Genomic DNA, 20,374 nt, shown 5'->3' with positions numbered 1-20,374 from the left:
CGTTTGACTGCGTAGATCACAGCATATTGTGGCAAGCTCTCCAAGAGATGGGAGTTCCAATTCACCTCATCTGTCTCCTCAGGAACCTTTATGAAGGGCAAGAGGCCACAGTCAGAACTGGGCATGGTCTTACTGATTGGTTTCCGATTGAGAAAGGGGTGAGGCAAGGCTGCATACTGTCGCCCTGCCTATTTAACCTATATGCAGAGTGCATCATGAGGAAGGCCGGTCTGGACGAGTCTTCAGCTGGAGTGAAGATTGCTGGAAAACGTATCAACAACCTTAGATATGCGGATGATACCACTTTAATGGCAGAAAGTGAAGTGGAACTCAAGAGACTTGTGATGCGCGTACAAGAAGAGAGCGAGAAGTTTGGGCTTAAACTGAACATTAAAAAGACGAAGATCATGGCGTCTTGCCCTATCAAGTCCTGGAGCATCAATGGGCAAGAAGTGGAAGCTGTGACAGATTTTCTGTTCTTGGGCGCCAAGATTACCTCGGAAGGAGACTGCAGCCATGAAATTAGGAGACGCCTGCTTCTGGGAAAGAGAGCAATGGTTAGCCTTGACCACCTAGTAAAGAGCAGAGACATTAGTCTGCCAACCAAGATCCGTATAACCCGTGCTATGGTCTTTCCAGTTGTGATGTATGGATGCGAGAGTTGGACTGTGAAAAAGGCTGACCGCCGAAGAATTGACGCGTTTGAATTGTGGTGCTGGCGAAGACTCTTAAGAGTTCCTTGGACTGCCAGAAGATCAAATCAGTCGATATTGTCGACCATAAACCCTGACTGCTCTTTGGAGGGTCAAATTCTAAAGTTAAAGCTCAGCTACTTTGGTCATCTGATGAGAAGAGAGGAGTCGCTGGAGAAAGATTTGATGTTGGGAAAGGTTGAGGGTCGCCGGAGAAGGGGTAGGCAGCGAACGCGATGGTTAGATGGCATTCTCGAGGCATTGCAGATGAAGCTATGTGATGTTAAGAAGATAGTGAGAGACCGGAAAGCGTGGCGTGACATGGTGCATAGGGTCACGAAGTGTCGGACACGACTGAACGCCTGAACTGAACTGGATCGTAACCCTAAACTACGGCCCCTCTATCTCCCTCTCTTCTTTCACTCCCATCTTCCTCCCTTCCTTTACGGCGTTGTACATGTTTCCGCGCAGAATTGTGACCGATACTGCGCCTTTTCTATCCTGTAAACCAATTTCAAACGCCGCTGATGCCTGCTATACTAACGCCTCCTACACATCTGGGTCTGATTCTGTTTGCTGTGTGGTGCGGCGTTCGAGGGAGCGGCAAATCAAAGACGCCGCACTGACGCCTGGATCGGGTGCCCGGCGGGGTCAGCTTCGTATATGCATGAATCGCCTGGTGGCGTCATGACCTGTCGTGACGGTAAATCCCACGCCCCTTGTCGAACACAACCAGCATTTCATCGAACGCATGAAGTTCACCGGCGTTCTATAATTCGTTTAGAGAAAAGGAAAGGTGCGGTATCTGGCACTCGCGAAATCCCGCTATCTTCCTCACGGTAGACAATGGGAATTATGAAGAGCGTTTCACGACCCGGGGCGTGGCGCAATTGGTAAAGCGCTGGGCTGGGAATCCAAGAGATGGAGGCTGGATTCCCGGTGAAGACAAGGCTTATTAATTATTTTTAACTCTCGCTTCCGAAAGTGTAACACCTCTGCTGATCCCCACAATACCTCACTCGTCAGGTAGCCACTATATGGCGAAACATGCAAGCCCGCACGCTACCAAACCCAACCCGACACAATAAGATTTGGCCCGCGCAATCTCACAAATGCATGTCCGGACTGCGTAGAGACGTCCGACATCCTTCAGATGGTTTGGAACTGCCCTCGAGCAGCGTAAATCATACGGTTTACAGAAACGTAGCCATGAGCAGTGGGAGGCGAAGCTGGCTCACACAGAGCTTCCCCTTCAGCACCAGCTGATCGGTCAGGCCTGGAGGGCCGTATTCGCCAGTGGTTTCCCGGGGCTATATCAACCACCCACGTAACTACTTTATATAAATAAAGTTTATTCTCTCTCTCTCTCTCTCTGCTGACAACCTTCTATCGACAACAATGAGGCATTAAAGACGGCCGCACGGACGCGAATGGCAGACTGACGTTAGAGATGATACAGAAGGAGAGTCTGATCCTCCTCAATTGACGAAAAAATGCTAAGGTCAGGTTATGTGGACGGTGTGTGATAGGTCGTCATGCATTGATTACTGCCCCATGTCTGAAGGACTATACGAATCACTACATTGTATGATTGTGGACGAAGATGGGGAAGGCAATTTGTCAAGTGACCACAACCGGTTCCGCCTCATATTTGGCCATGACTGCCGGCTTGACCCAAGATATCACAGGGCAAGTGCATCGGCACGGCCGATTGAACGTGACCTCGAGGAAATGGCAAGCCAGCTAGAGGAGCGGGTGGACTTTATGGCGACATATGAGCAAATGGTAACAGAGTTGGGCAGAGCTCTGGAAATGCGACCAGCACGGAAAACAGGCCGGCACCGAGCGAGGGCGTGGTAGACAGCCGAAGTGGCGATGGCCATTAAGCGCTGGCAGGAGGGCAGCCGGTTGCACCGACACCTCGGCAAGCAGGCGGATAAGGAGCCCACTGTGAGAGCTTGGTCGATGTTTCTAGCGCTTAAGCGTGACGTGGCGGCTCTGGTCCAGTCGCGCATGCGGGCTATCGACGAGCGTTTTTGAACGACCTTCGCCGCTCGGGTAGGCAGGCTCCACAACGTTTCTGGCGCTATATTTGAGAAGGGAGGATGTCGGCTCCGCAAAACCGGCTCCAGGCATCGGCTGGCGACGAAAACACGGCAGCACCACAAAGAGACGTCGGTGAGCCAGCGGTGTGGCGCACTGCCTACACAACCACACAGGAGGAAGCGACAATGCCGGCCGACTTGAAACAGGCACCGACAGACCGCGAGCTTAAACGAGCAGCCCAAAGGATGGACGCGGGGACGGCGCCCGGAGTGGTCGGTATCCCCATGAGTCTGATAAATACGCTGGGGCACAGGACATGGACACGTGTGGGGGACCTGCTCTCGTTTAAGTCCTAACGGATGCCAACATCCCTAGGGACTGGAAACGCAGCTGAGTCCGTCCTTTGTACAAAGGTTCTGGGGACAAGCTGGACCTAAACAACTACAGGCCCATAACTAGTATCGGCTGACCATGCAGATTGTGAAAAGTCGTCTGCAGCGCTGGGCCGAACGCAAGGGTATGCTCGGAGAGCTACAAGCGGGTTTCCGGTCCGGCAGACGCATTGAGGACAACTTGTTTGTCCTCAGACAGGGCATTGAGATCGCCTTAGAGACCGGCGGCCCACTCTATGTAGCTCTCTTTGACATATCGAAGGCATACGATCGGGTCAACAGGGAGCTTCTCTGGAAAATTCTGCGAGTGTATGACCTCGACGAGGCAGACGTTGACCTGCTCCGAGCACTGTACGCGGACACCACGGTGGAAGTCGAGTGGGGCAGAAACCCCACGGCTCCAATAAAGGTGCGGCGTGGATTGAGGCAGGGCTATCCTCTTTCCCCGCTTTTGTTCATTGTGTACGTGGCGAGAGTGACGCATCGGCTGGAGGTGTCGGGTTTCGGCTAGAAGCTGGAGCACCATAAAGATGGCCAACGGGTTGCCTGTTGCATCCCAGCCCTTGTGTACGCAGACAATTTCGCCGTTATGGCGGGCTCGCCGAAAGACCTGCAGAGCCTACTGGATATCTGCAGCGCGGAAATGACTAGGCTGCGTTTGGATTTCAGTGCGGAAAAGTGCGTGGTGATGACATGGAGTGCGAGAGACTCTCAGCAGCTGACGTGGTCTCTCCAGGGGGCCCCGGTGCGCATAGCGGGAGCCGCGAAGTACCTGGGCTTGCACCTAAACACAGGACCGGACTACCTAGGGCCTCACGAGCGATACGTCAGAGTGCGACCTGCTAGAGACAAGGGTTTCCTGGTCGGCAGGCACTCTGGGCGTTCAATCGTTATGAAGTCGTGCGTGCCCTGTAGAAGATGGTTGCGGTGCCCGGGCTGACTACGCCAACGCCACGCTATGCCTCTCGGCAGGGACGCTCGAGTTTCTGGAGTGGAGACAGAGAGATGCAGGCAGGATGGCGCTGGGTGTACACAGAAATACTCCGGTGAAGGGAGTGCAGGGAGAGCAGGGCTTATCCTCGTTTGCGGAGCGAGAGGCAGTTGCGACGCTTTGCTACGAGGACAAGTTTCTCCATCTGCCCAAAGCTAGCCTAGCCCACCAAACGCTGCTCCATACCATTTTTGCGGGGGTGTCGACGACGTGGACCCGACGGTCAGCAAATCTGCGTCGCCGGTTCCCTCGCTGCTGCTTCCGCGGAGCACTCGAGTGCTACTGGTGCGAAAGTGCAAGAATGAGTGCGGAAGGCGGAGACGGAGGAGTGGCGTACAGCAGCTAGAGTGAAGCCTACCCTGGACCTGTACAGTGCCAGCAAGAAGGTAATCTGCCGGGAATGACTGTATGGCAACTCCTTGGGCAGTGGCCTGCTGGCGGAAGCCCGCTGCGGAGTGCTATGGACTCTGGTGTGGCGAGCGCGCTTCACGAGCGATCTCGACACGGTAGAGAGGATCAGCCACGTGGTTTCGGACTGTGCAGCGATTTTGCCGAGCTCCGAGATCCGAACGCTATCAGCTGCCCTGGGATTTGAGGAGCCAACGGGAGTCGATAATATAAAGCGGCGTCTCGAATTCTGGTGACAACTAGGAGCATGCGACATCGGCGGCGTCACCATCACCACCACCATCGCTTTAATATACATGTTAAATTGCTTATCTGTCCCCGTAATCTGAGTCTAGTGTCGATTATTAAGGCAGAATTCTCTATCTTGTGCCGTGCTCTGTGTGCCATCAAAAACATGTTCCCTGAGACGCTGAGTTCGTGCAAATTTGTCCAGGTGCTTCAATACCGAAAACTCGTTAAATTTCCCAACAGTATAGGGCAAAATGCAAGTCCTCTCGAGAGAAGTGTGCGCGCTTCGGCAGTAAGGGGGGTTAAATAAAGGTTTATAATATTGCCACCTACATGGGGGTTTGAGGTAGCGCTTGAAAGACGAAGGAGTTGTAGACTCTCGTGCGCTTCTTCTAGCTAGGACTGTGGACTCATGACTCTGTGTTACCGTTTCCCGTGAACCCGTCTTGACTGTGTGTCTCTGCCCTGTTACCGTTTCCCATACATCCCTGTCTTCGGGACAATATTATCCCCTAGAACGATGTCTAAGTTGGCAGCCAGAGGACCATCAGGAATAACTGCTTTTGCTTCCGAGCTTTTGCTGGTGTTGTTAGATTCGTGAACAAAAAGTGGCTAACACCGTCGCGGATGAATTATTTTCTGTTTGGTTTCAGTTGCTTCGGCCGCTCTCTTTACCTCAAATAGCTTAAGTTTGGTGGCTTGAAGCGTGGAAAGGGAGATTTCTTTGCGAACACGACTCTCCTCTGTTCTCAACGATTCCAACGCCCTCGCACAATGGGATATGGTGACATTAGGCATGTCTAAAGAGGAAGATTTCAATATACGATTCCAATTTTCCTTGCCCTCATCACATAGGTTACTCATTGATGGCGTCAGTGATATCTGTAAACCCCTTTTATTTAAGCTACGGATGTGAAGTTCATGTCTAATTTGGTTGTATACTATTTTTCTTAATTTTAAAAATTTAGAGTTATCTGGGGAAGGCTGTTGGTAGTGTGAGAAGAAGAGAGTCGGCGTACTCACACGGCCTGGGTGTCATTCCTGGAGGATACGTTGTGCATCGTAGCGCGACAGAGGGGTGCTGGATCAGACCCTCGCCCTCAGAGTTCGAATGGTGTATAATATATATATATATATTGTGAGCCCTCCACGGATCTTCTTTCATTTGTACATACCATGATCTTCGTCTTCCTCTTGTACATACCATCATCATCGTCCCGCGGCGCCGGCTCCGGCGCGCGCTTGGGTTTTTCTCCATCAGATTAAACGCTGACACGGCATACCTTGCCTTGCCTTCACAACCTTGCCGTCTGGACCTGGCCTTCTTTCACAAGTGGTGGAGGTGAAATTAGATCCCCTTGCTGCCTTGTGCCCTGCCTCTCGCTGGAGCTACGTTCCGGTCGCCGTTTAACCACTACCATCGTCATGTCAACCGAGAGCAGTCCCGACCCGGCCGGACCCTCTACCTCGGCTACACCGCTGCCTCCGATGGTGCCCACACGACAACGCGACCCGCCGCTGTTCGCTGGTCGTCGCGACGAAGACGTCGATGACTGGCTTGACACTTATGAACGCTGCAGTGCCTACAACCGGTGGGATGATGCTTTGAAATTTCTGAACGTATCTTTCTACCTTATTGAGGTCGCCAGAAATTGGTTTATTAACCTCGAGCCCCACACCACAAACTGGCCCACTTTCAAGCAGCAGTTCCGACAGTACTTCGCTGACCCGGCTGTTCGGACGGGGATCGCAAGGAACAAGCTCGCTACCCGCCGTCAAGGTCCCGATGAGTCTATGCGTCATACATAGAGGCCGTGCTGTCACTCTGTCGGCGTATCAGTCCCACTATGCTGGAATCTGAATGTGTACACCATATCTTGAAGGGAATCAATTCAATGGCATATAAGACCCTAGTTGCCCAAAATCCATCAAGTGTTGATTCCATTATAACGACCTGCCAACGCCTCGACCAGCTACAGTCCTCCCGATTGCAGCCCAGCTTCACTACTGCCCCGACTTCTACTGACCTCGATCTACGAGCCATGATTCGAGCGATAATCCGCGAGGAGCTCCAAGCTCTCAGCCCTTTCTGCCGGCACGGGTGCGATCATTCGTCTCCTCCTAATGACGCCGGCCTCCGCCACATCATTAAAGAAGAGTTGGCCACTATCAACCACCCTGCCACGCCTGATCCTCCTGCACCTCGCCCAGCACCGACTTACGCTCACGTCACTGCATCCCCTCCTCCTTTTGTTCCCCCACCCCAAGCACCACCCTACAACCACATCAACGCCATGACGACGGCTCAACCGACGCCACCCTATTACGCACCTTGGCGCCCCTCTCGCCCAGTGTGCTATTATTGTGGAATTCGAGGACATATATCTCGCTTTTGTCGCCGACGCATTCAGAATGAGCGACGTGGTTATGACGCCTTCGAAAGTGACACACCTGCATATTATCAGCGACGACCAATTCCTAGTCAACCTCGTCGATTCTCTCCACCGCCGGTATCCTCGTCTGAACCAAGTGGGGCTCATGTATCCCGGCGCCGGTCCCCTTCCCCATACCGCCGCACTATTTCGCCACTTCGACCAGCAACAACTGTTCCTGTCCGTAATTCGGAAAACTAAGCGATGCAGTTTCCGGAGGAGAAACTGCACTTTGCGAACTTACAAAAAGTCCTCCTCGTCGCCCGTATAATATAATTTTCGTTTTAGCTGAAGGATTACCGGTCGAAGCTTTGATTGACACAGGAGCTGCACTTTATGTTATTCATGCTGATTTGTGCCACCGTTTGCGGAAAGTAACGACACCATATGATGGACCTGAACTTCGTGGAGCAAATGGCGTCCCTCTGCACCCTTCAGCAAAGTGCACAGTTCGAGTTGTTATAGACGGCGTCCGCCACCATGTGCAGTTTGCTGTGCTTTCACCGTGTGCGCATTTGATGATTTTTGGATGGGATTTTTTGTCAACAACTTCAGCGTTAATTTCTTGTGGCGACCGTGTCATCCATATGACAGACAGTGATTGTTCATCTGATATTTCTGCACGGCATCATTTCCTCATTGCCGCAGCTGATACTGTATTGCCTCCACAGTGCGAAACACTTATTACCGTTTCTTCCGAACACATCAGTGACGGGGATGTACTCATCGCACCATATCATCGTCATCTTGCCCGTGGAATCGCCTTCCCATCAAGCCTTGTAAGATTCCGCAGCAGCTCTGCAATAGTAGCTGCCACGAACACTTCCCGTGAATCCCTCGTGCTGACTAAAGGAACTTCCCTGCCATGCATAGTGGATGCTCACCCTATATCCATGATGGTGCTCACTGCCCCGCTACCTCCGCAACGCGATTCATCGCAAGTCTCTCTTTCCATGCTGTCGAAGACAATCAATCCGAACCTCAAGCCAAACCAACATCAAGAATTGCTGCAATTGCTTCAAGCCCACCAAGCCATTTTTGATGCCACTTCCCCACCACTGGGACGGACTAGTGTTGCACATCACCGCATCCTTACCGAAGGTAACTCAATTGTACGCCGACGACCTTATCGGGTTTCTCTCTCGGAACGAAAAGTAATTGAAGAAAATGTCAATGACATGCTCCGTCGCGATATTATTCGTCCATCAACAAGCCCATGGTCCTCCCCAGTAGTATTAGTTAAAAAAAAAAAAAAAACGGATCGGTACGATTTTGTGTTGATTATCGCGCACTCAACAAAATTACCCGCAAAGACGTCTACTCGATGCCGCGTATTGATGACGCCCTTGACTCTCTCCAAGGTGCCGAATATTTCTCGACCTTGGACCTCCGCTCAGGTTATTGGCAAATACCTATGCATGAGGACGACAAAGAAAAAACCGCTTTCGCAACTCCTGACGGACTTTACGAGTTTAATGTTATGCCCTTCGGCCTTTGTAACGCACCCGCAACATTTGAAAGAATGATCGATACTGTACTCCGTGGCCTCAAATGGAGAACCTGTTTATGTTACTTGGATGACATTGTTATCTTTTCGTCAACTTTTACCGACCATCTCACGCGCCTGAATGAAGTCCTCACGTGTCTTGCTTCAGCGGGCCTTCGGCTCAACACAAAGAAGTGCCACTTTGCAGAGAAGGAAATTAAAATATTAGGACATCTGGTTAGCCATGACGGCATTCGCCCAGACCCTGAAAAAATAACCGCGGTCTTGAATTTTCCTCGTCCGCAACGGACTACAGATTTGCGGAGTTTCCTCGGCCTGGCGTCCTAATTCCGGCGATTTATAAGACATTTTGCAACTATTGCTGCGCCACTTCATGAACTACTTAAAGCGCGCAGCCCTTTCGTGTGGACTGAGCAGTGCAACACTGCTTTTAACGACCTAAAGCACGCCCTCACATCAGATCCAGTTCTTGGCCACTTCAGCGACAGCGCTCCTACCATCCTGCACACTGATGCCAGTGGTCACGGTCTTGGCGCTGTACTTCTGCAGCGCGATGCAACTTCACGTGAGAAAGTGATTGCCTTCGCCAGTCGGACCATCACTCCAGCTGAGAAAAACTACACCATTACCGAGCAGGAATGTCTCGCCGTCGTCTGGGCTGTTCAAAAGTTTCGCCCTTACCTGTATGGTCGGCATTTCACAGTTGTGACCGATCATCATGCTCTTTGCTGGTTATCTTCACTGAAAAATTTGACAGGCAGACTTGGCCGTTGGATTCTACGCCTGCAAGAATACCATTTTGACGTCGTTTATAAATCGGGCCGCCAACACCAAGACGCCGACGCTCTTTCTCGCTGCCCGGTTTCGGAATCAGCCTGCTGTTTTTCTTCACAATGCATTTCCACCTCTGACCACAGCCGATCATCGCTTCCACCGACGCATATCACTGCAGTTTCTTTTGACGACTCTGAGAACAAGCACGCTCTCCGTTCACAGCAATTAGCTGATGCCTACTGTCGGCCCATCATCGACCGCCTTATCGGCGCTTCGAGCCCACCCAACGCTAGGCTTCGCCGACAGCTTCGCAATTTCAAGCTTGAAGATGGCATACTACGCCGCTACGTGTATTATCCTGATGGAACTCGCTGGCTCCCAGTCGTACCGCGTGTGCTTCGCCCACGTATACTAGCAGCTTTCCACGATGACCCTACCGCAGGTCACCTTGGTTTTAACAAAACATACGACCGCGTGAAAAGACGATTCTTCTGGCCTGGCCTGTCTACCACCGTAGCTAAATACGTTGCTTCCTGCCACCTGTGCCAACGTCGCAAGCGGCCGACCTCTTCCCCCGCTGGTCTCCTACAACCCCTTCCCTGTCTCGCCACACCATTCGACGTAGTCGGCATCGACTTATATGGTCCCCTACCTCTCTCCAATGGGGGTAACCATTGGATTATAACAGCTGTCGACCACCTTACACGCTATGCTGAGACCGCCCCTGTACCGACTGGTTCCGCTGAAGAGGTAGCTAATTTCTTTTTGCGGTCAATTGTATTGCGTCATGGCGCTCCTCGGGTGCTTCTAAGTGACCGCGGGACGGCCTTCTTATCGACAGTCGTATCCGAAGTTCTTCGTGCGTCATCCACCCTCCATAAGACAACCTCAAGCTACCATCCCCAGACTAATGGTCTGACTGAGCGATTTCACCGCACCCTATCGGATATGCTATCCATGTACATTACACCGGATCATCAAAATTGGGATACTGTTCTACCATTCGTCACATGCGCCTATAATACTGCAGTACAACGGACTACCGGTTACTCCCCATTTTTCCTCGTTTTCGGCCGTCCTCCCACTACAATGCTCGACACTTCCTTCTTCTCTACGCCCGACTACTACTCATCATTACCAGCCCAGTTCTTATCCCGTGTAGCCAGATGCCGTCATCTTGCCCGCCTCAACACAGAAGCGTGCCAGCAGGACCGCAAGAGTCGCTATGATTCGAAACATCGCGTGGTCTCTTTTCGTCCTGGTGACGAAGTACTGCTGTATACACCACTGCGCACCCCTGGCCTTAGTGATAAATTTCAGCACCGCTATCTTGGTCCCTACAAGGTAATCAACCAAACTTCCCCAGTAAACTACCAAGTCACACCTGTAGATCCCCCAGCTGACCGACGCCACCGTGGAACTGAAATTGTTCATGTATCTCGCTTGAAGCCGTTTGTGCGCCGCGGTACATCGGTTGGTTAGGAGCGGCCAGGCTGGCCGCTTCCGACCCCCCGGGCAGATTGTGTGAGCCCTCCACGGATCTTCTTTCATTTGTACATACCATGATCTTCGTCTTCCTCTTGTACATACCATCATCATCGTCCCGCGGCGCCGGCTCCGGCCCGCGCTTGGGTTTTTCTCCATCAGATTAAACGCTGACACGGCATACCTTGCCTTGCCTTCACGACCTTGCCGTCTGGACCTGGCCTTCTTTCACAATATATACATATATATATATATATATATATATATATATATATATATATATATATATATATATATATATATATATATATATATATATATATATATATATATATATATATATATATATATGCGGCCCTTATTTCAATAACAATGTGTGTGTGTGTGTGTGTGTGTGTGTGTGTGTGTGTGTGTGTGTGTGTGTGTGTGTGTGAGTGTGAGTGTGTGTGTGTGTGTGTGTGTGTGTGTGTGTGTGTGTGTGTGTGTGTGTGTGTGTGTGTGTGTGTGTGTGTGTGTGTGTGTGTGTGTGTGTGTGTGTGTGTGTGTGTGTGTGTGTGTGTGTGTGTGTGTGTGTGTGTGTGTGTGTGTGTGTGTGTGTGTGTGTGTGTGTGTGTGTGTGTGTGTGTGTGTGTGTGTGTGTGTGTGTGTGTGTGTGTGTGTGTGTGTGTGTGTGTGTGTGTGTGTGTGTGGTATTGAAGTAAGAGCCGTTAAGCTATTGACATCAAGGAAGGCATAGAGGATATTTTTATTGCAATCAATGGGGAATTATAATGAGATCATGGCGACAATTCATTTGAAAGTAGCTGAAAAAATGCTCATGCGCCACCGATGGAATCCGAACCCACGATATCCAATTAGTGTCTGGTGCGAACTTAGGAGGTTGTGGGTTCGGATCGTGTCGGCGGCATATGATTCCTTTTTCTTCTATTTTCTAATATATTTATTCTTCGCGAGTACATTGCAATTTGGCATTATTTGTTTTTCCGACGTAAAACTATCAAATAGAGCAGATTATCGGTAGGGAAATCGGCACGTTATGATTTGAAATAGTATTCCTCTACACCCTTACGCCGCACGCGATCGCTTGGAACACTATAGCGGATTTCATTGGGGGCATCTACCCACTGTTTCTAGTGACGGCGCGCTGCGGCGGGATACGTAAAAAAAAAAAAAAAATGGGCTGACGCTGAGGTAGCGATCGATTTGCGAGCGTTAGCTATAGAAACCTTTTTTTTCTTTCTCATTGTGGCATAAACTGTTTAGCAATGCTGAAGCGAGTTGTGCATTGCATGCTTCGAAATGTACGCAACCGCCATCTGCTGGAATACAAGTAGCGCCATGTAGTGAACAGAGTCTGCAGTGATCTAGCATACCAACTTTGTTTATACCCAGCTCAGATGGTACATTCGATATATACGATATCATCATGTCTGAAATGAAAGCTGCGAGCCAAATTTAGATAACAATGTGCAAAGCGCAAAACGAGAAATCGTTTCGGATCATCCTGAGCGCCCTGCGACAAACGGTTTGTCCGCAATGACCATTTTAAGATCCCCGGAGAATATGGTTTTGGAGATCAAAGGTCGCCGGTGCGAATACCCCACGTTGACTAGGTTCCGACTCGACTAGCAAGTCTGTGCTCTGTGACCCGCCGAATCGTTTGACACCACCCAGAACTTTCTGCGCTAAACGGTTGGCTGACAAATGTTATACAAATGGTGGTACTAATGGATTCAACTTGATTCCCGCCAAGCTGGGCTATCTATAGCAAAACAAAATTACAGGTCTGAATTGAGGCTGTCGAGCACTGCCGCTACTCGTCCGTCGTTGCTATGCAACTGTCGTGTAGTCACGTGGCATGGCGATGGGTTCATGCTGTTGCCTTGGTGACCGTCATTTGTTTACGATTCGCGGAATCACTGGATCTTGAAGAATGCTAGCAGTAGAGCTAACGCTCTAAAATAAATTTAACAATCGCACACATCACCACTGTCAGCCAATATTATTTCCAGCTGGTAGTTCTAAAACGCGCCGATTTATTTGACAAGCCGCGTAACGCATCCGGTGGCGTTCTTTGGGCCCACCACTTTGGCAAGCAATCGCTTTGCTATCATTTTAAAGCACTCATCGATTGTGCGGTATATAGCCAGAGCTGGTGCCCTAATACAGGTTGCATATTAGAATAGCTAGCCCATAATACTGAACAAATAATGAACTGAAACGATGGTAGAAATTTTTGAAAATTAATGTTTGTTGTATTTTCTTTATCTTCTTCAAATACAGTCAAAACTCGATTAACCAAATCCGATTTTTTTTTTTTTTGCGTACTTTGCGTGGTTCGTTTGCCATTGTGCTTCTGCGGATATTTCCCCGTGCTTTTGAGTGCATGTTTCTCTCAAGCTCAGCTTGTTAGGCTTACAGTGTTATACGTAGCACTTCGGACCTACTAAAAATCGGTGCGGTCATTGCTCACAAATCGCGCACAGGCAAAGATCACCGACTTGATTGCTGGAAAATAAATTTGTAGTCCTCTCATGCTCTTCTTGATGAGCAACATTTTTGTTTCTTGTGCGCTAACGGCGCCGGCCATTTTTGGTGGCCGCATTCCATTTTGGGAGCATTAATGCTTCGCAAGTATGATGATGCTGTAGCTTTTTGGGTGCCGCCGCACCTTATAATCGAATGTACCAAATTAGAGGACCGAAAAATACATCATTCGATTTAGCGAAATTCTCGATTTAACGAAATAATTCACGGCTCCCCTCAACTTGGTTAAATCCAGTTTCAACTGTAAATGACGGCCACAACTGTTTGTTCTCTTCAACAGGACAACCGTGCAACATGGGGAACCATTCCTCAAGCCGCGGCGGCTTGCTATCCGTATGACCCAGCTCTGGCCGCTTACAGTCCTTATGGTGACAGGTGAGCAACGAACGCTATATAAGATACTCTAAGCGCTCGCAAAAAGTGATAGGGAATTATGCATAAGCCAAGAACTCAGGCACGTTGCCTCTTGGACACGCCATTATACAATTCAGCCGTACGGTCAGCTTATTGCTGAAAGTCGATCTGTCGATTACGCTCGTTCAGTGCTGCACTATACGCAAAGTCAAATAAGCGCTCTCACGAGACAGCATACAGGACTATGACAGTGTTTTGCTGTTTTCTGATTGACTGTAGGTTGCATGAGAAGATACAATTAAAATCCTTGTATTAGAACTACACACAATCCATGATGCTAAGGCCTCTATGACGCTCCTGTCAAAATGTTCACTACGATACTTGACATCTAACCGATCGTTTTCTCTGCAAGACTGACATGTAATCGTTATGCATCAAAGCTTTGCAAGTTGAAGTGTCCTAGACAAATGTTGTCTCATTTAGTGAACAGGAAGCGTGCTAGAATCTATAACATCGGCAAAAGATAGCGATATTAAATCAGCTTTGGATTTAAATATGAGCACCTACTGCAATCTTCAAACCTGAGAGTGGTAATTGTCTTTGGTCATTTGTTCTTGCAGCATCTGCCCCTAATCTTGTCGAGAGTTCTTTTGTTTTTTTTTCTCGAAAAAAGGCTTACTTGGTAAACTTCACATAGGCCACTTCCGTTGCTTATGCTCTTGAGTGGCAGTTCATTGAAAGTAAAGGATTAGTGCGCGTATTCAATCTCCAGCCAAGGGAAATATAACAGTAGGAGAACGGCTGATTGGGCGAGTTGGTGAACCATGATGGACAGTAATGTATATTGCGCAAAAAGACGAGACAAAGAGGAGAAGTGGACAACGTATCTGCGCCGTCGTTGTCCACTTCTCCTCTTTGTCTCGTCTTTTTGCGCAATATACATTACTGTCCATCATGGAAATATAACAACATTTAACGGATAGGCTAAAGCAGAATCGTGATGTACTCTGAAAAACCTAAGTAGACGAGCTAGCTGGTGAAGGTTCATGTTCTACAAGGAAATAAAGGCACGCAAGTTTTGAAAACTTCTTTTTTTCTTTTGTCTCCAGATATGGGGCAATGGATAGCGCAGCGCGGCGAAAAAACGCTACGCGAGAAACGACCAACACATTGAAAGCTTGGCTCTACGAGCACCGTAAGAACCCCTACCCAACGAAGGGAGAAAAAATCATGCTGGCGATAATCACGAAGATGACGCTGACGCAGGTAAGCAGTTGGCCTACTGCACGTTGAACTATATTAGATGATACAAACGAGAGGTTATTTACGCCACGTGTTCCATGTGTTCTTCAGGTATCGACGTGGTTTGCAAACGCTCGGCGGCGTCTCAAGAAAGAGAACAAGATGACGTGGGAGCCGCGCAACAAAAACAATGAATCCGGAGACGACAAAGCGGATGGCGGCGCGTCAGACACGGACAACGACTGCGGCGACAAGGTGGATGCGGACGCTCAACGAGACATCAAACCAGGTCAGTGTCCTTGACGCTTCGCTCGAAGGAGACGTGCCATCATCGTGCAGGTCTCGCAACATCGCTTGAGCAGTAGCCACTCTTCAGTGCAGGAACTTTAACAATATCGTTTCTCCGTAACCGTTATCAGCGAGATGCGGCGCTTGCGATGAGGTGACCGCGGGACTAAATCTGTTCAGAGGCAGCCGTTTCCAAACCAGCTCGCTTGAAACGTATAGCTTTCGCCTCAAAACTGCATGAGTCAGCCGCTCCGCTGCTCGATATTTACGAAATGAAAGAGTGCAGCCAGAAAACAACGTATCGGGGAATGCGTGTGGTCTCTGGTCCATCGCGCAGCCCGGGTCAGGGAGTACAAGCTCTCTTTAATTTGCAATTAGCAACAGCCCAAAACCGAACTCGGGTCGACGGAGCTTCTATATCTGCCGCAGGGGCTTAGAGCTTATGACATTCGGCCTTTGCGGCCCATGCAGCCATGGATGCCGCGTTTCGACAGAGACGAAATGCAATAAATAAATAAATATATATATATAAATAAAACACCCGTGTACTGTGCGATGTCATTGCACGGTAACGAATTTCGTGCGGTCGCAATAAGTTTGAGTCCTGACTTCTGACCTCTGCGGTGTTATATCATAGCCCATGAGCAATTTCGGTACGTTAAATCCTAAATAACAATCAACGGTGATGCTTGTTAGCACCTTTTGTCCGAGCGCTGCAGTGTGGTGCTATAGCTTTAAGGCGCCGGACCGTGGGCTCAAGCAATGTTTCATAGCTTCTGGGGTGTAAGCAAGCCATTTCTTTTGCTAGTTACCACGAGACGGTGCTGGCAGTATCGAAGGTCTCACGCTCGCATATTGTTTCTAGCAGTTACGAACCCTGCACGAGCAGATGAGTGCTCAGAAATTGCTTCCTGATATGTGTTGCTGCAACTCTGAGCACTTTCCTGCTGTTGGTGCGAATACATTTTCATTGATAAATTTCCACTTGCGAATTATAATTTCGCTTGCTTTCTTCCTGCGCGTTTCTAACAATGGTTGGAAGAACAATAAGCAATGGCCGTTTACGCGATTTATGAGCGTAGACGTCTGTAAGCCAGATAACATAGTGCCTGGCTCCAGGTTGACTTAGGTTATGCCCCCCTCCTTTCCCGCACTTATTTTTTTTTTATCGTGCACGGAAATCTCAGCGTGAGAACCTTTTGCAGCGCGGCTGGTAAAGCCGCTTCTCGGTCAAGCGGCAGTGATATGGTTTAACTGTAAGAGCTTGAGAAGGAAAGCGCGGGAGGAGGAATATGGGCGAGAGCGTACAAAGGAGTCAGGCGTCTCTAACTGGTGGCAATGCGTAGCGCGGTGAGGGGAGAGGAGAACGGATGGTATGGGTGTTGAGGGGGGGGGGGGGGGAGGGGGGAGGAGTGTTGTATCGTGCAGAGCATTGCGAGGGAGAAGGTTGAAGACGCGGCTCCCACTGGACAGCAAGAGCTCATGGAATCCGGACCTATCAAATGCAACAAAAGGCTGCGATAACGCTTATACCGGGTGTTGCTTTAGAGGGTTCAAAATTCTTTCAGGTGTGTGTGTGTGTGTGTGTGTGTGTGTGTGTGTGTGTGTGTGTGTGTGTGTGTGTGTGTGTGTGTGTGTGTGTGTGTGTGTGTGTGTGTGTGTGTGTGTGTGTGTGTGTGTGTGTGTGTGTGTGTGTGTGTGTTGGGTGGGTGTGCGCGGGGGGGGGGGGGGTCCATATAATGGCGTAGCTTACGACAGTAGGCTAATGAGTGCGCGTGTCATAGTCGAGACACACATTAAAGGGTTATTGATTAAGCAGTTAGCAAATTGCGCGTACACGAACGAGGATGCGCAAAGGAAGCCGGTAAACAGCGTCATTAATGATTTTACGTCATACCCTAAGAGGCGAGCTTAAGCGTCTTCCGATTTTTTTTTTTTCTCTTTTGGCTATGCTATTTGGAGGACGAAGTAAATTTGTGCAATTATATCATGCGCGAAAAACAAAAATTAAATTAGAAAAAAAAACTTCCCGCGTTTAGTTATTTAGTACACTTTCTCAAGCTGTTGTCTTCATACGTATTTCCCGCCGCAGCGCTCAATACATCCCCAGGGCTAAAATAAATTTGTGGCCAGTTCTCTTTCTATCATTGTTTTATCCTCTAAGTAAAGAAAAACATCCAGTACCCCTTCAATTCGGCGCACATAGGGCGTGACCGTCGAAACTAATGGCGTATGCCAATCGGCGATCTGGGGCAAGTTATTTTGCTCCGCTAAACGAACAGCGTGTTTCAGTGGGCGATGTGCATCCGGACACTGAGTGCTGATTGGACAACGGTGGATTTGTGAGAATTCGCGGATTTAGAGTGACGCTCTGAGTCGCCGATTGAATATGCCACAAGACAGAGAGTCCAACGACCAGCATTGAAAGAGCACTTCGCTGCAAGGCAGTTGTTTGTTGCTGTCTGACTACAGAATCTTCGAGCTGTATCAAAGGAGCAGTGAAAAAAAATTCCGAGAGCAGTGTGGAATCTACACTGCACAAATGCGGAAGCGAGAGCGTTGCTAGTGCACCCGGCGCATCACGTTTGATCTCATTATCATTATCAACTAAATGCACCGTCATTATTATTGCGGATGTTATCATTGTCATTATCACTAATTGGAGCGTCATTGTCATCGCTACTATCGTTCTCACTGTAGACAGGGAGAATTATGACGTACGTTTCATGTTCCCGGGCGTGGCGCAGTTGGTTAATGCACTCGGCTAGGGATCAAAGGGACGGAATCTTGTGTCTTCAAAACAGAATTTTAATTTTTCTGCCACTTGCGTGGTCGCGGCGCGCCGTTCGATATGCCAAACGGCTGGCGATATTGGAGTTCGGTTTACAGCGCGGTTTACACAGGAATTTTAAGGGGATAACGCCCAGGTTAATTAGCCAACAATTCGAAATATTCGAGCTCACCTGGAGACAAAACGAACGATTTCCCTGAACCATTTCTAACGAGCGTGTTACGATATTGTGACTATGGATTCTAGGCAGGATGTGCCTATTATACTCTCCGAGCTCACACCAGGTCGTGCGACGACCGCGCAGCACGAACGGCAGCAGCAGATATATATATATATATATATATATATATATATATATAGAAAAAATGCCAACCTAAAGGTGTACGCATGTCAACACTGATACGCACCCTGCGCGTTCCGCTTCCTTGTTTCAAGCATAGGAGACCGAGCGATGCAATGCACCAGCGCCGCTTGTTGTCATCAGCGTTTGTTCCTTGTCCGCGTTGTTTTTGCGCTGTTTTCCGCAATCCCAATCCCAATATCTTTATCTTACCCACATACTCGCCAGAACGCACATATCACGCCTGTTTAGGGCGCGCGAAGGCATTTTTCCTCTTTCGGGTATTATGTGTCGATCCACACTGGAAGGTCAAGAGCGCACACACGGTGCATTATTGCGCTAATCATTTCCCTTCTTTCTAATCCAATAAAGAATCGCGTACACGTGCATGTTATTTAAGTAATCATATGCTTTTTTTAGTTTTGAGATCAGATAAACGTTGATGAAGAGTGAAGATTAAGTGGAATGCTACAAAATTTACACATTCTACTGCGAGGGGCGCGGCATCGAACTTTCTCGGACCTCCTTCTGTGAGATGCCGCCAGAGCCCTGCTGTGCCCTTCTCGATGGCCACCTTTGCTCCAAAAGACTCTATGCTACCGCAGTGACATAGGCTGTTTGCTTTCTCTTCCACCACATGCATATATGATAAACGGACTGCATATTTTTAAGGAATAACAGCGCGGAGACGAAGGACAAGGAAGAAGACAACACCTGCCTTGTCTTCTTCCTTGTCCTTCGTCTCCGCGCTGTTATTCCTTAAAAATACGTACCAACTAGCTCAACTTTCCGTGTTATTGGACTGCATATCACGATCTACTTCGCGGTGCATTGATATATATATATATATATATATATATATATATATATATATATATATATATATATATATATATATATATATTAGTTTGAGCGGTGTACGAAGCAAGTGATGACTTTTGACGCTATACACGTTCGGTCGAAAGAACCTTGTCTGATAGAACCACGCACTCTCTCGCGCTGAAGCTTTGACAGAGGTGAAATTCAATCGTCAGGATTACTTATGAATGCATTTTCATGTGGTAATTATTTGTCAAATGTTTCCAGAATGAAGGTGTTTTGCGAGCGTAAGTGGCGACGCGGAACAAAACCCTTCGTTTTCTTGGATAATAGAACAGTAGCGCCATCCAATGGAGTTACAGCGGGGAGACATTCACCAGAAGGCCGCCAGTTACGTTTCCGCTTGCTCGGATTCATCAGGATTTGCTCAAATTTCTAATCGCAGTTCTGTAGAAAGGAATCTCAAAATATGTAATCACCGTCTGTTCGTGGCCAATTCGCCAATTCCCCTAGCGGGTACGCGCCATTTTTTGAGGACAACAACAACAACAGCAACAGGACGACCATGGTCGCTGACAGCCGTGGCGTTATTCTGTTAGAGAATCGTCATTGAGGGGGGGGGGGGGGGGGAGCTTTCGTGGTTAACGCCGTGCAATCCTCTGCAATGACGTAACAACAACTTTTAGTGCGAAAGCGCGCTCTCATCCAGCCGTCCTACCCCCAGAGCAAGAAAACTGTCTCGTTCCGTATCAGCAGTGTTTTTATGACGAGTGCGACCAGTACCCGGGGGCCAAAGAAAGAAAAAAAAAAAAGAAAAAACTCTGAGCGCAGTGGATTCGAACCTAGGAGTTTCTCGTTGGAAACGAGTGCAGAACATCGAAGCTGTCACCCTCCTTTTTTTTTTTTTTTTCTTTGTTACCTGACTTTTGCAAGACAACACAAACACACGCAAGACATTGATATAATAAGCCTGCCAGGGGCTGGCTTCGTAATTCTAAAATTCTTTTAGATCCATCAAAGGTTCTACCTTTGGCAACC

General features: G+C 48.8%; 1 protein-coding gene across 1 annotated transcript in view; it reads left to right on the top strand.

Moving 5' to 3' along the window:
- The window catches only part of LOC146205357 (uncharacterized), a 71,719-nt gene that overhangs the window by 21,323 nt on the left and 30,022 nt on the right, over positions 1 to 20,374 (top strand). The window contains exons 3-5 of the mRNA XM_084606980.1: positions 13,783 to 13,877; positions 14,966 to 15,122; positions 15,210 to 15,387. Of these exons, the coding sequence (XP_084463106.1) occupies positions 13,783 to 13,877; positions 14,966 to 15,122; positions 15,210 to 15,387 (430 nt within the window). The remainder of the gene's footprint in view (positions 1 to 13,782; positions 13,878 to 14,965; positions 15,123 to 15,209; positions 15,388 to 20,374) is intronic.

This window comes from Amblyomma maculatum, chromosome 1, assembly GCF_055883805.1.
Source record: "Amblyomma maculatum isolate TAMU_Amacu chromosome 1, ASM5588380v1, whole genome shotgun sequence".
NCBI lineage: Eukaryota > Metazoa > Arthropoda > Arachnida > Ixodida > Ixodidae > Amblyomma > Amblyomma maculatum.
The sequence above is the reverse complement of the archived record's forward strand: the minus strand, read 5'-3'. Positions and strand labels throughout refer to the sequence as shown.